The sequence below is a fragment of the Bos indicus x Bos taurus genome, chromosome 8 (assembly GCF_003369695.1).
Source record: "Bos indicus x Bos taurus breed Angus x Brahman F1 hybrid chromosome 8, Bos_hybrid_MaternalHap_v2.0, whole genome shotgun sequence".
NCBI lineage: Eukaryota > Metazoa > Chordata > Mammalia > Artiodactyla > Bovidae > Bos > Bos indicus x Bos taurus.
The window spans coordinates 110,606,450-110,624,553 of NC_040083.1; the positions used below are offsets into that span (position 1 = coordinate 110,606,450).

Sequence of the window (18,104 nt, forward strand, 5' to 3'; positions counted from 1 at the left end):
TTTATCTCAGAAGAAACTTGAAGATGCTAAATCTCAGGCGCAGGTTCTGGGTTTAGATAAAGAATTGAAGAAACTAAAGAAGGCTGTGGCCGCCTCTGATAAGATAGCCACGGCTGAGCTCACCATCGCCAAAGACCAGCTCAAGTCCCTTCATGGAACTGTTATGAAAATTAACCAGGAGCGTGCAGAGGTGAGTCCCATGCACAGAGCAAGTGCCCACCAAGGCTGCCCTGCCGAGATACCTAGCCACTTGTGTTTTTGAGCTCTCATTAGAGACTCTGGCTCTTGCATAAAGTTGTCTGCTTCTCTTCAGACCTGATGGGTGCAGTTCCCCATCACAGCCCTGCCATGGGTGTGGTGCTCTAGGGAGTCCCCAAAGAACCATAAATGAAGCGTACCGTCTTCACCTCAGAGTGCAGGGGTCCGCTGAGGGAGGCAGCTGTCAACGCACAGCTAAGCAGAAGTCTTCAGGCCTGCGGTGTCATCCTTCTGAACCTCAGCCCTTTCATCATGTATAGAGGATCGTATATCTCTTCACAGTGTTATTATGAGTCCTGCCCGAGATAAGTCTGTCACAGCCTGTATAGGATGAAAATGCTGATGCGATTAAGACCACAGGTCGAAGGAGGGAGAAGCCTCACCAAGGGAGCCCAGAGTCCCCCCCCAGTCATGGGAGACTGTGGGACAGGGGAGGAAAAGCTGGTCTGTGCTTTTCTGATGTAGCACCCTGCCTACTTGGACCCCACAGAGGGGTTGTGGGGGCTGCCAAGTGATGGGTAGGCGAGGTGGGGCCGGGCGCCTCCTGTGCAGGGGGTAGCCAGGCGTGCGAGCTGATGAGAGCAGAGACTGAGTCTGGGAGGGAGAGAGAAGAAGAGCACAGCCCACAGTGCCGTGCTGCCTTCCCCGCGCCTCCGTCCCAGCAGGACCTGCAGGAAGCAGAGCGGTTCAGCAGAAAGGCAGCACAGGCCGCAAGGGATCTGACCCGAGCGGAAGCGGAGATCGAACTCCTGCAGAACCTCCTCAGGGAGAGAGAGGAGCAGGTCAGTGCCGGCTCCCCATGAGACCACCTCCTTCTTGGGTCCATCTCAGTTCCTAAGCAACTGAATTGCGGTAGGGGCCCTCTCCAAGGGTTCTGAGGTCCCGTCGGCAGTCAGTACTCGATCCTCTGCTGGGTGCCAGGCATTGCAGGGTTTAAATGTCTGGAGTAATGGGGTTCCTCATTAGTAAAGTAGAAGTAAAAAATCAGGGGATTATAAATCATACTGCAAGGAGAAATGCATCTGGAAAAGAACATTCACTGGCAACTTCTCATATGTGATTTTTTTAATATCTTCGAATTGAGATGGAGAAAGTAGAGGCAGGCACCCAAGGAGCAAGCTCACAGGCGCTGGAAATCGAGAGGTGGAATGAGACCATGGAGAGACAGAGGAGAGAGATCGCAAGGCTGCGGGACTCACTAGACCGCACCGGGGCGGGTAAAGTACTGGGCTTTGGTTTTAAAATCAGATCATTCTGTTGGTTTTTTCCCTTTAGCAGATTTATTTGTTACCAGTCAAGCCCATGCTTGATTTATAGAGCTGTGATAATTAGCTTAATAAATAAAGAACTTTTTCCAATGTATGTAAGTGCAATATCCAGGGACTTGATTACAGAGGAGAAGAGATTCATTTTTGTATTTTCAAAAAAAGGAATGTTTACAAATCTGTTTCTTTCTCTGGCTCGCTTTCTAAGTGAATAGCAGCAGGATATGTCTGTCCTCTTTAAGTGTCAGCAAACACTTATTACCAAAGGACAGCTGTGAGGAACTAAGAATCATTGGCTCTCATGGAATCACATTTGAGAGCGAAAGGAAGTAGATGATTTCATGCCCAACTCATGGAATAACTTTCCTTTACAGATAACAGAGGAGGCATTGAAAATATTTTGGAAGAAATTGCTGAACTCCGATGTGAAGTTTCTTACCAGAATGATTACATCAGCAGCATGGCAGATCCTTTCAAAAGACGAGGCTATTGGTACTTTATGCCACCACCATCATCATCAAAAGTAGGAAGTCTGTGTTGTTGGGAATATATACTAAGTTTTCTTTAAGAAAATGTAACAAAGTTGCCTTCCGTAAATCTGTGATCAGGTGTCAAGAACAACCTATCTAGGCTAAGCCATGCGTTGAGGTTCTTAAGTGTTTATACTGAGATGGAAATGGGGCATTCCCAGGAAACGTAGCACTTGCCCACTCGTGCTCAGGTGTATGTGGTGGGGTCCTGGAATAAGGATCCTGTAAGGGAGATTAAGTGACTTGAGCCCAGAGAGCCTGTTGAAACTGTTGAAAATGGCAGTAGAATTACACAGAGGCTGAGACAGAAACACAGGCACCTGCATTTCATTTCCGTTTAACGGACATTCACTCAGCGCTTATGAGGTCTAGGTCAAGTGCAGGACTTGGTGGGAAGCCGTGATGAGCAATAGAGCCCCTGCCCTCCAAGAGTTGATGAGCTGGGGAGGAGCAGTTACACCCGTGCAGTTACAAAGCAGTGACAGGCACGTCGCAGAGAGTTACAGATTCATCTCATGGGGATGTCTAGGGAAGACGCCTTCACAAGCAGGGGCGTGAAGTGAGCGCTAAGCAGCCCTCACGGGATGTGCTCTCAGGAGTGAGGGGACAGCCCACGAGGACGAGGAGCGTTGGGTCAGCCACGGCAGGTAGCCTTGCGGGGCTTGAGGGTGGGATGGGAACAGTGAAAGGCAAAGTAGATTGGGGCCATGAATTTTTTTTTAAAGGGACTTCAAAATCCCTTACCCTTAATTACGTAGGCCTTGGGAAACTGCGGCTGTGTGTGCTATGATCAGAGCTCTAGTTTCGGAGGAGTAGTCTGGCAGAGTGTGAAGGCTAGACTTGCAGTGCGTGAGCTGCTCTGGTGGGGCTGTTTGAACTCATTCGGGTGCAGGATGGAGGAGGCTAGAGCAGAGGAGCTGGAGGAGAGGAGGGTTAAGGGGTGTCAGTGGGCACAGAGTGAAGGTTTGGCCTGAATGTGGGAAGGAAGGAGAGGCTCTCCTCCAGAGCTGAGAGCGACATCCTGCTGGAATCTGCTGACAGCCACAGTCAGGAGAAGCAGCCCTCACCCGCTGGGATCCCAGGGCCGTGTGGACTTCCTCAAAACCCCAAGAGCGGAATCTAAGATCCTCCTCCCAGACCTCTGAGGAAGCCAGACATCTTGGCACAGCCAGGGCCACAGGGGGAAGCAGCGCAAGTTAGAGCAGAGCCCGAGTCGGCTGAGGGCTTGGAGGGCCAACCTGCAACTGGGAAGGAGAAGGAGCCCAACGGTAGAGCTCTAAGGCCAGGCCTGGCCCCCAGCACCACAGGAGACGGAGCACAGGCAGCCTGGAAGGCACCTGCTTTCCGTGATCTTACCAAAGGAAGAGAGACCACTAGGAAGGATGAGTACGGGAGCCAGGAGGCTGGCACACATGCAGGTTATATGACCATGTGACCACGTCTCACTTTTCCCTGTGAGAACGAGAATTATGATGTGGGAAGAGAAACCAGCTCTTTGTCGGCCTTGCTGTAGACTCTGATCTTTCTCCACATCAGCCTTTATTTCTAAGAGACGCTGTGCTCCTCTGTCATTTGTCTAGGTTTCCAGCCACAGCTCCCAGGCCACGAAGGACTCTGGTGTCGGGCTGAAGTACGCAGCCTCGACTCCTATTAGAAAACCACAGCAGGACGGGAGGGAAGACGGCGCCCCTCAAGCTGCCTCCGGATACTGGGTGTATTCTCCCATCAGGAGCGGCTTACATAAATCGTTTTCAAATAAAGGTAAGTCAGATCACATCCCGGAAGTTGCATTTCTCTTGCCTGGTTAATGACTTTTGGTCCCCTGAAATCCATAAAGTACAGTCCAGTCTCTCAGCCTGCTCGGGAGCCCTCTGTGACCTGGCCGTGGCCAGTGGCCCCTTGCCTCCCTTCCTGTCCCTCTCCCGCCTGTCAGCCACACCCAGCTGCATGCTGTGTTTCTCACACCTCCATGTTTGAAGCCCTCTGTTCGGAACATTCTACTTCCTTTCTCTCCCAAACTGTTCCTCCGTGCCCACTGACACCCCGTGACTTCAGCAAGACGCAGGTCCTCGAGCAGCACTCTTCTGCTGGACCTTCGTCCTCTCTGCCTTACCCAGGTGTGCTGAGCAGCTCACCTGTGCTCCTGGAGCGTGGCAGTTTACACCCTCGTCTCGGGGCGTTAATTACCAACTGAAGTGAAGTGTTGCGAGTCTGTCTTCCAGAGCCCCAGAGGAAAGAGTCTGACCTGGGGTAAATCCCGGCTCTTTCACTAAGTAGCTGTGTCATTCTAGGCAAATTATTTAGCTGCTCTCGGAGAAGGCAATGGCACCCCACTCCAGTACTCTTGCCTGGGAAATCCCAGGGACGGAGGAGCCTGGTGGGCTGCAGTCCATGGGGTCGCTGAGGGTCGAACATGACTGGGCGACTTCACTTTCGCTTTTCACTTTTGTGCATTGGAGAAGGAAATGGCAACCCACTCCAGTGTTCTTGCCTGGAGAATCCCAGGGACGGCGGGGCCTGGTGGGCTGCCGTCTATGGGGTCGCACAGAGTCAGACACGACTGAAGCGACTTGGCAGCAGTAGCAGCAGCAGTAGAGTGTTAATCTGTAAAATGGGAATATTGCATTCTGCGAATTTGTTCATTCAGGAAGTGGAGTGCCGGCTGTGTGCTCGGTCATCAGTGGCACACACAGCTAGTTCTTGCTTCCTGGAGAGATGAGTGAGCAAAGCCCCGAGAGAGGCTGTGCCCGGATGGTGGAGCTGTGGGTCTCGTAGTGCTTCTCTGCTGGCCTCCATGTAACACGGAGCAGGCACCCAAGTGTTGCTGAGTGATGAGTGAATGAAGACGGGAAAAAAGCAAACCAATGGATAGGTGTTGGAGAAACTCGGGTTCACCTGGTGGAAAGAATTGGAATCTCTGTCTTGATCTACTTTTCAAAACTGCTTTTGATGTTTTTTACAAAATTTTATTTTTGCATCTCTGATATCTCGGCCTGAATGCTGCTGTTCTCTGCTAAGTGTGTTTACCTAGTAAGCCACGGGAATAACACACGCTCCTGTGTTTCTGTTTGAAGATGCAGACAGTGGAGGAGAGAGCCGGGAGGAGAGCGAGCTGGATGACCACGATGACCGCCCATTTGTCCCTCCTCCTGGATACATGATGTACACCGTGTTCCCTGACGGCTCTCCTGTGCCACAGGGCATGGCCCTCTACGCACCGCCGCCTCCCTTGCCCAACAATAGCCGACCTCTCAGCCCTGGCACTGTTGTGTATGGCCCGCCCCCTGCTGGTGCCCCCATTGTGTACGGGCCCCCACCGCCCAGCTTCTCCGTCCCCCTCATCCCAGTGGGCGTGCTGCACTGCAACGTCCCAGAGCACCATGCCTTAGTAAGTGGGGAGGTGCGCGAACCCGGTCCACACGGCCTCCCTGGAGCCACCCCAGAGCCCGCGTCCCAGAAGTGTGCTTGTAAGGCGGATGGTCAGAACCCAGCGAACGTTCTCTTATTAAAATACTGTTCTGGTCAGAAGTTAGGTGCCAGATCACTTTGTGGACCTAATTTAACCATTTTATAACAAAAATGCTTTCAGCCCAGAAATTAGCCATTTTTAAAGAAGGCTTCTTATGCCTGTTCTTGTTGACAAGCACTGTGTGAGTGTGTGTGTAGGCGTGTGCTTGCTCAGTCACCGTGGTTGTGTACGTACCTGCCTGTACGTGGGCGCACACGTGTAGACGTGTGTTCACGTGTAAACACGTGTAACAGCAGCACACAGTGAGGCTTTGCTGGGGATCACCCCTTGGTGGTGAGATTAATGATGATTCTTTCTTTCTCTTCACAGTTCTCTTCTTCTTGCGCCCATAATTTTGTGTTCTGTTTTTCCTACTTCATGTTACAAGTATTTTTCCCATGGTTTTCATAGACATTTTTAAGCAGTATTTTAATGACTGCATAACACTTCTTTATTTGCAGGCAGTGTAGTTCATTTAACTTAGTATAAATTTTACCGTATTTCATATTTTTCCTCTAGGCTAAATTCTAGAAATGAATCCTTCCTAGTCCCTAGCTTACTTTTCAAGCTTTTGGCACTAAAGAAATAAAATGCATTACAAGTACCTCCTTCTAACTCAGGATACCTGGATCCTGATGTTTTCCGAGCTCTTGATTTTTTTCCTTTTCCTCTCAGCAAACTGAGAGGAAGGTAAAGGATTCTAGTACCTGGGTGTGAAGCCACCAGTCCAATTTTAATCGGTCAACCTAGTTTCAGAGCTGTAGCTGTTTACATGGTTACAAATGGTCGTTACTCCTGTTAGCCTGCGGTGCCTCAGCGCATGCTGGCTTTGTAACAGTTCTGTTGGCTCAGCATCTGTTGATCTCGTAACTGGCTCTTCTACCCTCAGCTAGTACCCAGCTGTCATATGGCTCCCAGGTGTGCCTTTATATCTCCTGTGTTTGTACATTACTTCTTCGGCTTAGATTTTTCCTATTTCATTTGTTCTTCAAAACCAAGCAAAGCACCCCTTCCTCTAAGTAGCCTTCTCAGCCCACTGCCCTCCCATGTGTCCAGAGGAGGGGGTGACGTGTACGTCTGTGTCTCTGTCAGATGCTGAACTCTGGGACCAGACAGTACCCGCAGGAGGTGCCTGCTGACTGTTTATCAGGCAGCCATAGCTGGACTGGTGGAAGAGTCGTAGAATCTCTTGGTCCATCCATTTCATCTATGATTTGTGAAGACATTGGCTTGACTTAATTTTTCTTTTCAAACTGAAGTCTTAGGAAGCTGCCACTATTTTCAGGGCATAGATATCACTTTAACCACAGTTCATTTCAGTTTGGAGCAGGAAAAAGGGGAAATGACCTCGTGATATTTCAGTATTGCGTTTTTTTCTTTATTAGGAGAATGAGGTTTCTAGATTGGAAGACATAATACAGCATTTAAAATCAAAGAAGCAGGAACAGAGGATGAGAGTATCCAAGCGGCAGTCTGAGAAAGAAATAGAAGAACTGCATCATAATATTGATGAACTTTTGCAAGAGAAGAAAGGCTTAGAGCATGAAGTAGAAGAATTACATAGAACCATCCAGAAACATCAACAGCGAAAGTAATTATTAGCCATTTTATTTTTATGATTCAGATGAATTAGTTCATTAAGGTAACCAAAATCAGTGTTGTCCCGTAGCACTTTCTGTGTTCTTGGGAATGTTCTAGATCTGTCCCGTCCGGAACAGTAGCCTTAGCCATGTGTGGTTATTGAGCACTTGAAATGTGGCTGATGAAACTGGGAAACAGAACTGAATTTAAATTAATTTAATAGCCACATGGTGATTTCTAAGTTCTCGTGGCCGATAATCCACATCAGCGTCTCCTGTGGTCGCTCTTGGAGAATGGCCATCCCTCCCCGTTATCCTGGCTGCAGGCTTGCTGGTGTCCTCACCACTCCCCCTTCCCTCCACTCCCCTAGGCGTCCAGCTGCTCTCCCAGCCCGCTGACGCTGTGCACGAAGGGCGGTTCCGCTGGCGCCCTTCCTTCATCTTCGCTGCCCTGGCCTTGAGGCACTCTTATCCTGTCAGGTTCTCCAGGTCTAGTCTCTTCCGCTCTGCCCCTCCCTCGACGTGGCTGCACACCTGGCCGTGCGTGCTCCCACCAGCGGACATGCTGCTCTCCAGGGCCTGAACCCTGCCTCTCTCTCATCTTTCTCTCCCCATACAGTGTTTGTTCTGGCCCTGCGCCCTGCGTACTTGGTTGCAGTTTCCCTGAGCACCACCTTTTCTCCTGCCTCCCCAGCTTTGCATGCACTGTTCTTTGCCTGCAGTGGCTTCCCAACCTGCCCCGCACAACTCCAGTGTGTCTCTCCAGGTGAAGGTCAGGGATCCCCTCTGATATAAGAGGCTTCTCATCTCAGGCTCCCACAATTAAGAGTTGGCAGCATGGGGCGTAGTGCTGCTCATACTGTGTTGTAAGGTACCCAGGCGGGCAGGCGGGCAGGCACAGGGCCTCCCTCTCTGTGCCCCAGTGTCTGGCATAGCGCTCATTAGCCAATGCAGTATCTGCTGCACGGGTCAGTTACACAGAAGCCCATCTTCTGCACTAGACCATGAATTACGACAGTTCCTCAGTTTTTGTCCATTTAGCCAGACTGGCCCGTGTGCCAGGGATGGAGGAAGACCCGTGGAGGACCTTGAGGTGGGTAAGATACGGTCCCTGCCTTCTAGGAGCAAATGCAAGAGTGACTTAGAGACCTGGCCGGAAAGAGCGAGGGCTGCCGAGAGAAGGGTGGGCCTAGGTGTTTGAAGGCTTACAGGATGGTTGTTTCATTTTTGTAGGTGTATATGAGGGGGTGAAGTTTTTGAGGGGGATGTAGGCCAGTGGGACAGCCACTTCTTTTCCTAGTTATAAAAATAAATTATCATTTGGGGGAATTTGGATAACACAAAAATGGTCAAAGAAAAAAGTAAGAATTGTCTGTATTCATTTAAAGACAAACTGTTAACATGTTAAGTTTATTTTCATGTTTTTCTGTATAGATAGTCCCATTTTCAAGCAATTTTGACTTTAGCCTTGTGTTACTAAGTCCTGTGTTATGCTTTTTGATTTGTCAGATATCATCACCATAATTTTACTCTGGCAGAAATGTAGAATAATTTTGAGGGAAATGGATGGTTGTCTTGGGAGTGGCTTGCTTTATTTTTATACCACAGAAGAGGTGAAGTTATCAGCATTGTCTTGACTAAGTGCTGATTAAAAAAAAAATCTTTATATTTAAAAGGACAAAACAGCAGCATCATACATTATACATATTATTCACTGATTGTCAGCAATATGCCACGTCGAGTAAAAATATGGTAACATAACCTTAAACTTATGTATACTTAGACCTTGAACCAAGGTAAACATAGAGCTTGAGCTTAATCAGATGTAGCTGTCTGTCCCATCCCTTCTCGTATTAGAAAGTCACCGTGCATCTTTTTATCACTAGGCTATAGGTGTTAATATGGTCACATTTAAAATCTCTGTGTGTGTGTGTGAATTTTTTTAGAGACTTCATTGATGGAAATGTTGAGAGTCTTATGAATGAGCTAGAAATAGAAAAATCACTCAAGCACCATGAAGATATTGTAGATGAAATTGAGTGCATCGAGAAGACTCTCCTGAAACGTCGAGCAGAGCTCAGGGAGGCTGACCGACTGCTGGCGGAAGCCGAGAGTGAACTTTCATGCACAACAGAGAAAGTATGTGCTGTGTGCTTGGATGGAGGTGGCTTACTGTCATCAGCAGGATGGGTTAGAAAGAGAACGTGTAAGAGCGCAGTCTTCAGAGTCAGGCTGCACTCTGCTGGTTAAGGAGCTTCGAGGATTTGGGCAAGTCACTTACGTCTCCGAGCTTTGCTTTCCTCAACTGTAAACTCAGGCTACGAAAATCTAAGCTGGGGAGCTTCCCTGGTGGTCCATTGGTTAAGAATCCGCCTTCCAGGGCAGGGAACACAGGTTCGATCCTGATCAGGGAACTAAGATCCAACATGCTGCGTGGCAACTAAGCCCGCACGCTGCGACTGCTGAACCTCTGAAGACCCAGCACAGCAAAAACAGCCAGCCTAGGCCGTCCAGTGTGAGTGAGATGAAGTAGGATACTTAAAGCTCCTGAAAGTCGTTTAGTTCCTAACAGACCCCACCTCCTTATCCTGTGTGTTTTAAAAGTTACTTGGGCTGTAATGTTTATTAAATGGGTTACTCTTATAGTCTTAGAAAATAACAGTGCACCTCACTGTCAGACTCTTAGTTTATTCTCCAAGTTGATAGTTGATACAAAATCAAGTATTTTTTGGCCTGAAGTAATATTCTTGAGACTTAAATACAGAGTAATTTGGGGAGGGAAAGGAACTGCCTCTTATTGAGCCTGTTAGGCCACATGTTGCCTGTTTTATAAATACCTCTTCGTTTAACTTTCCTGGCAACCCTGTTAGATGGTCACAGATGTAACTCACAGAGCCTGGTCTAGCCTGTGGTCACACAGCTGAAGTCCTGCCTCACCAAAAGAGCTTTTTAGCTAGATGGGAATTCCAGGATTAAAAAAAAAGTCCCTTTTCCATATGGGGCACCTCAGGAACTACTATTTTTATATTATTGTTTCAACATGGACCAATTTGAATGAATAGAAATCTGTTACCCAGGAGCTGAAACGAAGGATTTATGTAAGTAATTCTGAGTGGTGGCTTTATAAGAATGGAAAAATGTCCCCATCTTCTTGGGGGACATTTTTCCATTCTTCTGTCATATGGTAGATCACTGGGAGAGCAAATAGGTGTGAGCAGGACCAGAGAAAAATCTGTTGGTGGTGTATAAAAGATTACTGAGACCGGTAGTTGGCAGAGAGAGGAAGTGAACCTAGGTTCAGGCTAATAAGCTTCTCCTCCTTCATCCTCCCGAAATGACTCAGGGAGGCAGCTTGCTCCAGAGGAAGAGGAAGGAGAAAGTGCTGCAAGGAATGTGCCAGACTTGTTAAAACCTGACATACACGGAGATAAAAAACTGCTGGAGACATGCTGGCTTTCCGTAGTGGGTCACGAGTTTTGTCCAGTGGTTTGCTGATGAATCTGGTCGAAACTGGCCGTCCAAAGTGGAAAGAAGTGTGGTGAAATATTTAGCACTTCGGGAGCCAGCCAAACCCTGTTGCATCCACACAGAGTATTTACTAGATGAGTGTCACATATAGACATCTCTGACTTGAGTGCAACGGCAATACAAAGTGTTTCCGCTCAACAGTGAGTCACTGCTCAACCAAGTTCTAACGATACTCTGCTTTTGGATTTCTCATGACATTGTTTTTAAGCCTCTTATTTTAGACAGAAAAAGAAACCAAGCTGATAGGGAAAAAAAAAATGCTATTTTTGCCAAATCTTGTATAGGAAGGTTTTGAAATACTTCAGAAGTATTAAATATTTGATTCCCGGTCATAATTAAATTATCCTTAGAGTAATGGAATTTTACTTAAGATAATATCGAGAGCAAAGGCAGAGTCTCTAGGGACTCCCACGGTCTGGTGGTTAAGAATCCACCTGCCAGTGTGTGAGACTCCGGCGCAGTCCCTGGCCCGGGAGGCTTCCACGTGCCGCAAAGCAACCAGCCTGTGCGCCACAGCTGCTGAGCCCGAGCTCCGGTGCCCGTGCTTCGCAACAAGAGAAGCCACTGCAGTGAGAAGCCTGCAGCTGCGACTGGAGAGCAGCCCCCCTCACCGTGACTAGAGAAAGCTCACGTGCAGCAGGGAACACCAGCTCAGCCAGAAATAAACTAGTAAATGTATTGAAAGAAAAATCTCTGTGGAGGGAATCTTGGTAAAATAACGTCTTTGCCACTTAAATGGGTAGCTATTTGTTCACTTTTTTCTTCTCTTTTTAAATTTTTTTTGGGGGGGGTGGTTGTTTTGGTTTAGATAATTTTTAATTGAAAAAAATAACAATACTACTGATTATTTTTAAATAGAAGATCATCTACCATCTCACCACCCTCAAATTACAATGTTTAATTTTGCAAAGCCTTTCTCTTTGTTGACAAGATACAGCTTTGTATGGTCACTCTTAGAGTGCTTGTACCCCTTTGAATTTATTTTTTTCAGCTAACATTTTATCATTAACGTTCTTCCATGTTACTACCTTGTCATCTTATTTTAAAGACTACACAGTATTGCATTGTGTTGATGCATTATCAGTTAATTCAGTTATTTGTCAAGTCTTACGTTATCTCAGTATGCAATGAGCAGTTTTATATAGCAGTTCTTCTGAATTCTTTTCTGAGAACTGGCGGGTCCAAGTGAATGAACATTTTTATCACTCTTTCTGTATTGCTGCTTTCCAAGAGTTGTGCCAATTTACAATAGCAACAGTTGTAAGAGAATATTGCAGCTGACTTGCTTTTAATGACAGTTTCTTTTCTAGACGAAAAATGCTGTTGAAAAGTTCACTGATGCCAAGAGGAATTTGTTGCAAACTGAGAAAGATGCTGAGGAGTTAGAAAGGAGAGCTCAGGAAACAGCTGTTAGCCTTGTCAAGGCTGATCAGCAGCTCAGGTAGGCAGACGCGCTCGGCCACCGATATACCCAGTGAGATGAATGGGAGGCTTGAGTCTAAGAGGATGGTAATTGCTTTAGGAGAAATAACACATCAAGTCTAAGGAGTCTGGGGGAAATAAAGCGATGTGTTTCAGATTGTTGCAGGCGGACACAAAGGATTTGGAGCAGCACAGAACCGAGCAAGAAGAAATCTTGAAAGAGATAAACAAAGTTGTTGCAGCAAAAGACTCAGACTTCCAGTGTTTAAACACGAAGAAGGAAAAACTAACAGAAGAGTAAGTACGGCCTCTGCCCGGCTTCGCAGGCTTGCGCTGGGTGGGGGCTCCTGGGGCTCGGTCTCCCTGCCGATTTGCTCTGGTACTGCTGGCGCTTTGTAGGCTGCAGAAGCTGCAGAAAGACATCGAGACGGCAGTGCGCACTGAGGATCACCACCTGCAGGTCCTGAGAGAGTCGGAGGCCCTCCTGCAGGCCAAGAGAGCGGAGCTGGACAAGCTGAGGAGCCAGGTATGCAGCAGCCACCTTGAAAACCAGTTCATGCTGCTGGGAAGCCTCCATTCGTGTTGCGATTATAAAAATGATATGTGTCTGATTGTAGAAGAGACTGGCAAATACATAGTAAAGTACGAATGAGGCCATATATCCTAGCGGATAAGAATAGAGCCCAACCCGAATTTGAATCTCCTCAATACAATATCTTATTGAATGAGTGAGTCTCAAAACATGATCTGTTCTGAGATCATTTATGTTAAATGTGTGTATAAATATTTGTGTTTGAATTTTTAGTCTCTGCCAAAGTACAAACATGGTCATCTGATGAAGGAGGGTAGTGAATGTTGTCTGTTTTCTTCCTTTCACGTGTCTGCATTTTCTGCTTTTCTGTAACTGAATATGTATTGCCCTTAAAATTGTAAGTTTTAAATTTACAAAACGAGTAAATTTCTTACATCCCTGCCTAACTCTCATTGCCAGGGTGGTGTCAGTTGGAATGGAGTACACGTAGGGCAGTGCCAGGGTGCTGTCAGTTGGAATGAAGTACATGTAGGGCAGTGCCAGGGTGGTGTCAGTTGGAATGAAGGACAGGTAGGGAGGTTCTTTGAAAACCGTAACTCGAGGAATGGTCGAGGGACGGTTCTCATGTTCCTGTTTTGCTGTGATTTGAGTGAGCTCAGGGCCTTTATCAGGCGTTTCATGCCTGCGTTCCCCAGCCCGGCCCCCTGACTCTTGCAGCTAAGATAACTAAAGTTAGAGTACCACCTCCGCACAGCATTCGGCTGGACGAAGTGTTCTCCATCTCAGCACTTTTGTCAAGCTATGTATTCCTTCCCTCTCTTTAATGCAGGTAACGGGTCAGCAGCAGGAGATGGCTGTCTTGGACAGACAGCTGGGGCATAAGAAGGAGGAGCTGCATCTACTCCAGGGAAGCATGGTCCAGGCCAGAGCTGACCTCCAGGAAGCGCTGAGGCTGGGAGAAACTGAAGTAACTGAGAAGTGCAACCACATCAGGGTATGTCTCGCAGTAGTGTTTAAGAGTCCTGTAGTTCTGTAGCTTTATTTTGAGATATTTTCGTTGGTTCCCCCCAAGATGCAAATATGAATCCCCGAATCTCGCCGCCCCTGTCCCGTCAGCTTGGTGGTCTCTAGCCGCGTTGGGGCTGCTGTGTGCAGCTGGCCTTCCATGTTTTCTGGACGTGCCGAGGTTTTCTGTTTTCTGCCTCTGTGTTTCCCATGCTGTTTCTTCAGGAATCCCTTTCTGGGAATGCCCGGATCTGACCTAGTTGCATAGTTCAGCTTCACGCCACTAAGGGGCTTCCCCAGCTTTTCCTGGAAGTGATTTATCTTGCTTCTGAGTTTGGTGACGCTCTACAGTTTTCCTACAGAACCTTAGCCTTTCTTGATCATGTTTCTGTTCCCGGCCTTACTTCCCCAAAAGGTGCTAACAGCCCCTTGAGGGCAGGAGATGGATCTGAATCAGCCTTTTCTCTCTGTAACATACAGCCTTGCCCATAGTAATAACTGCATATACATTTTAAATGTAGATATTATATTACTTTTTTACTTGTATTATACTAGGATATGTTAGTGTAAATACAGTGCTATTCTTAATGTAAAACACAAAGATGAGCTTGTTTTCAAATGATAATTTATATGCGGGACAGTTAATAACAGAATTGATTTTATTTTATTTATTTTTTTTTAATGGCCATCACTTTTATTTTTTATTTGTTCAATATTTTTTGTTTATTCTTACTTAATGTATTTGTGGGAAGTGGGGGGATTGCTTTTATTTTTTTATTGGCAAAACTAATACAATTATGTAAAGTTTAAAAATAAAATTAACAGAATTGATTTTAAAGTATTTTCTATTCATAACTTGGTAGAGGTGGGTTGACTTTTTTCTGTTTTTTTTTTTTTCTTTGCATAGGAACTAAAAGGTCTTCTGGAAGAACTGAGTTTTCAGAAAGGAGAACTGAATGTCCAGATTAGTGAGAAAAAAAATCAACTTTCACTTTTAAAGCAAGAAATTGAAAAAGAGGAAGAAAATCTTCAGGTAGTTTTAGGGCAGATGTCTAAACATAAAACTGGTAAGTTTAAAGTTTAACCTTATTTCTAATCAGAGGAAAGCAGATTATAAATGAAATATTTAAATTGACTGAAAGCAGGATTTTCATTGCTACCAGAGTGTGATGAAAGAAGACCACTTATAGGCTATTGATTGAATTATAAAATGAAACAACCTCCCAGTGTCTTAAACTCTTAAAATACACAGCTGTTAAACTTACTAGGTAGCTATTTCTATTTATCTAGAGAGGGCAAGCTCCAGTACTCTTGCCAGGAAAATCCCATGGATGGAGGAGCCTGGTAGGCAGCAGTCCATGGGGTCGCTAAGAGTCGGACACCACTGAGCAAATTCACTTTCACTTTTCACTTTCATGCATGGGAGAAGGAAATGGCAACCCACTCCAGTGTTCTTGCCTGGAGAATCCCAGGGACGGGGGAGCTGGTGGGCTTCTGTCTACGGGGTCGCACAGAGTCAGACACAACTGAAGCGACTTAGCAGCAGCAGAGAGGGCAAGCATTTATGCACATCACAGCAATATTTATTTCTCTTTTTCAATTTTATTAAGAAATAAGCCTTAATTTCCTTATTTTACAAATTAAGCTGAGTTACTTACAGTAGAATTTATAATGACAAAATTTGGAAACGACCAATTTAAAAACCATAGTTTAACATTTAATGGCATGCAAAAATACTGATAAAAGAAGAGTGAAAAAAAGATAAAAACTAAGCATTGAATGTCGTCTTAATCTGTTTTAAAATATGTGCGTATGGGGACCCCTGGCAGTCAGTGACTAAGCCTCGTCTCCCAGTGCAGAGGCTGCACGTTTGGTCCTGGTCGGGGAGCTAAGGTGCCTCACAGCTGAAAAACCAAAACATAAACTAGAAGCAATGTTGCAGCAAATTCAATAAAGACTTTAAAAATGGTCCACATCAAAAAAAACTTAAAAAAAAGAAGGCTGTTGAAGTCTCAAGTGAACTGAAAGTCACTCAGTCGCGTCCGACTCTGCGACCCCATACACTGTGTAGCCTGCCAGTTTCCTCTGTTGATGGAACTCTCCAAGCAAGAATATTAGAGTGGGTTGCCATTCCCTTCTCCAGGGGATCTTCCTGACCCAGGGATTGAGCCTAGGTCTCCCACAATGCAGGCAGATTTTTTTACAGTCTGAGCCACCAAAATATTAAAAAATTAAAGTATGTGTGTGGGGTGTGTATATGCCCGCACAAAAGCTTCTGGAAGGAAATTATCAAAGTGCTATTGCAGTAGTGATCATCTTTGGATGGTAGGATAATGATGGGTTTTAATTTTTTTCTTTTATACTTTTTTCAAAATTTCTGTAATGAACAAATATTCTTATAATCAGAAAAATAGTTAATATTTAGAAATCTATATTTCAGAGGACAAAAGAATTGATATGTAAATTTCAGCTGATACAGTTTGAAGTTTTTGTTTGATTTAAATTCTTTTAGGTAGGGTAAGTTCTTTTAGAACTAGATCTTTTTTGAATATGTGTTTAAATTTTTCCAGCAATTTAATGTTTAGCAGTACTTTTAAAGGATTTTTTTCGCTCAAAATGCAATTAATTAGTTCCATTAATTCAGCACAACAAATATGTATTTTATTACCTATTTTTATATCAGCCAATAGCATTATTTTCTGTTTATTTTGTAAATGTTTCTGCATTCAATTAATAGCCTGGACCATGCTTTGTTTCTCTTAGAACTTAAGAATATTCTGGACATGTTGCAACTTGAAAACAATGAGCTGCAAGCTTTGAAGCTACAGCATGAGCAAAAGATGTCTGAGTTAGAGAAGACTCAGGTTGACGTGCTGGAGGTAATACACACAGGCATTTTACTGGGAGCAAACCACTCGGTCTCCATTTGTACAGCTGAGTCCTCTTTTCTCTTCTTTAGGAGAAACTGCAGTTGGAGAATTTGCAGCAGACAGCCCTGCGACAGAAAGGGGAGATGGAGTGGCAGAAGCAGGTCTTAGAGAGGGACAAGCGCGAGACTGAGCGGGTAACTGCTGAGGCCCGAGCGTCGCGGCTGTGTGTTGAATCTTTGTGCAAACAAAAGGAAGATCTCGAGGAGAAATGTGACAGCTGGGAGAGGAAGCTGGCACAGACCAAACGGTGAGAGCAGGAGCAAATAAGCTTGCAAGGCCCCTTCTGGAAGGCTAAAGCATTATAAACACACTATTTTAAAAATTGGAAAAGACAAAAAAAAATACAAAATACACCACAAACTCAATATCACAGTACAATTCACCAGTAGCATTTTGGGATGAATTTTCCTTTTAGGCTTTTTTTCCCTCCCTTAAAGCACTTTTTTTTAATAACTTGTGATTTAAGTAAAATAATGTATGCTTGGAATATGTAAGTCAGTAGAGAAATATACCTTGTTGTGGGTAGGAAGGCCCAGTATTAACCCATTGTTAAGATTCAGTTCTCCTCAGATTGATCTGTAGATTCAAAACAATCACAATTAAAATCCCAACAGACTTTTTAAATAGAAAGTGGCCATCTGATTCTGAAATTCATATTGAAATGCAGAGGACCTAGAATATAAAGCTTTTTAGATATGACACCAAAGCAACTTTAACAAAGAATAAAAGTTCAGAGCTAACACTATGTGATGTTAACACAGTATACAACCGTGATGATCAAAACACTGTGGTCTTGGTGTAAAGACAGGTGGGTGCTGATACGTCACTTCAGTCGAGTCCGACTCTGTTCGACCCCGTAGACGGCAGCCCACCAGGCTCCCCCGTCCCTGGGATTCTCCAGGCAAGAACACTGGAGTGGGTTGCCATTTCCTTCTCCAATGCATGAAAGTGAAAAGTGAAAATGAAGTCGCTTCAGTCGTGTCCGACTCTTAGTGACCCCATGGACTGCAGCCCACCAGGCGCCTCCGTCCATGGAATTTTCCAGGCAAGAGTACTGGAGTGGGGTGCCATTGCGTTCTCCAAAAGATATGTAGGTGGGTCAACACAATGGAACAGAAAGTCTGCAGGTGAACTCACAAATACATGTACAACTGATGCTGACAAAGATGCAAAACAGAGAAGAGATGGTTTTTCAAAATATGTTGCTAAAAGCACTGCAAAAAAATGAACTTTGTCTATACTCACACTAAGTATAAAAATTAACTCAAAATGGATCATTAACATAAATGTAAAACTTGTAAGAGAAAAAACATAGGTAAAAAAATCTTCGTGGCCTTGGAGTAGGCAAAAATTCCTTAGATAAGACACTGAAAGCATGATCCGTAAAAAAGTAAATTGATAAAATTGAACTTCATCAAAGTTTAAAATTTCTGTTTCTTGAGAATTCCCTGGTGATCCAGTGGTTAGGATTCCATGTTTTCACTGACAAGAGGGCAAGTTCAATCCCTTATTGTAGAACTAAGATCCCACAGGCTGTACAGTGTGG

The 18,104-nt window shown here is 45.3% G+C and overlaps 1 protein-coding gene across 9 annotated transcripts in view; it reads left to right on the forward strand.

The window, feature by feature from the left end:
• Positions 1-18,104, forward strand: part of CNTRL (centriolin) — an 89,310-nt gene that overhangs the window by 53,126 nt on the left and 18,080 nt on the right. For all 9 annotated transcript variants that reach the window (XM_027550687.1, XM_027550688.1, XM_027550685.1 and 6 more), the window contains 15 exons: positions 11-190; positions 924-1,040; positions 1,343-1,475; positions 1,898-2,046; positions 3,634-3,814; positions 5,128-5,441; positions 6,947-7,152; positions 9,088-9,280; positions 11,980-12,110; positions 12,248-12,388; positions 12,491-12,617; positions 13,453-13,617; positions 14,536-14,695; positions 16,392-16,507; positions 16,588-16,805. In XM_027550687.1, coding sequence (XP_027406488.1) covers positions 11-190; positions 924-1,040; positions 1,343-1,475; positions 1,898-2,046; positions 3,634-3,814; positions 5,128-5,441; positions 6,947-7,152; positions 9,088-9,280; positions 11,980-12,110; positions 12,248-12,388; positions 12,491-12,617; positions 13,453-13,617; positions 14,536-14,695; positions 16,392-16,507; positions 16,588-16,805 — 2,531 coding nt within the window. The remainder of the gene's footprint in view (positions 1-10; positions 191-923; positions 1,041-1,342; positions 1,476-1,897; positions 2,047-3,633; positions 3,815-5,127; positions 5,442-6,946; positions 7,153-9,087; positions 9,281-11,979; positions 12,111-12,247; positions 12,389-12,490; positions 12,618-13,452; positions 13,618-14,535; positions 14,696-16,391; positions 16,508-16,587; positions 16,806-18,104) is intronic.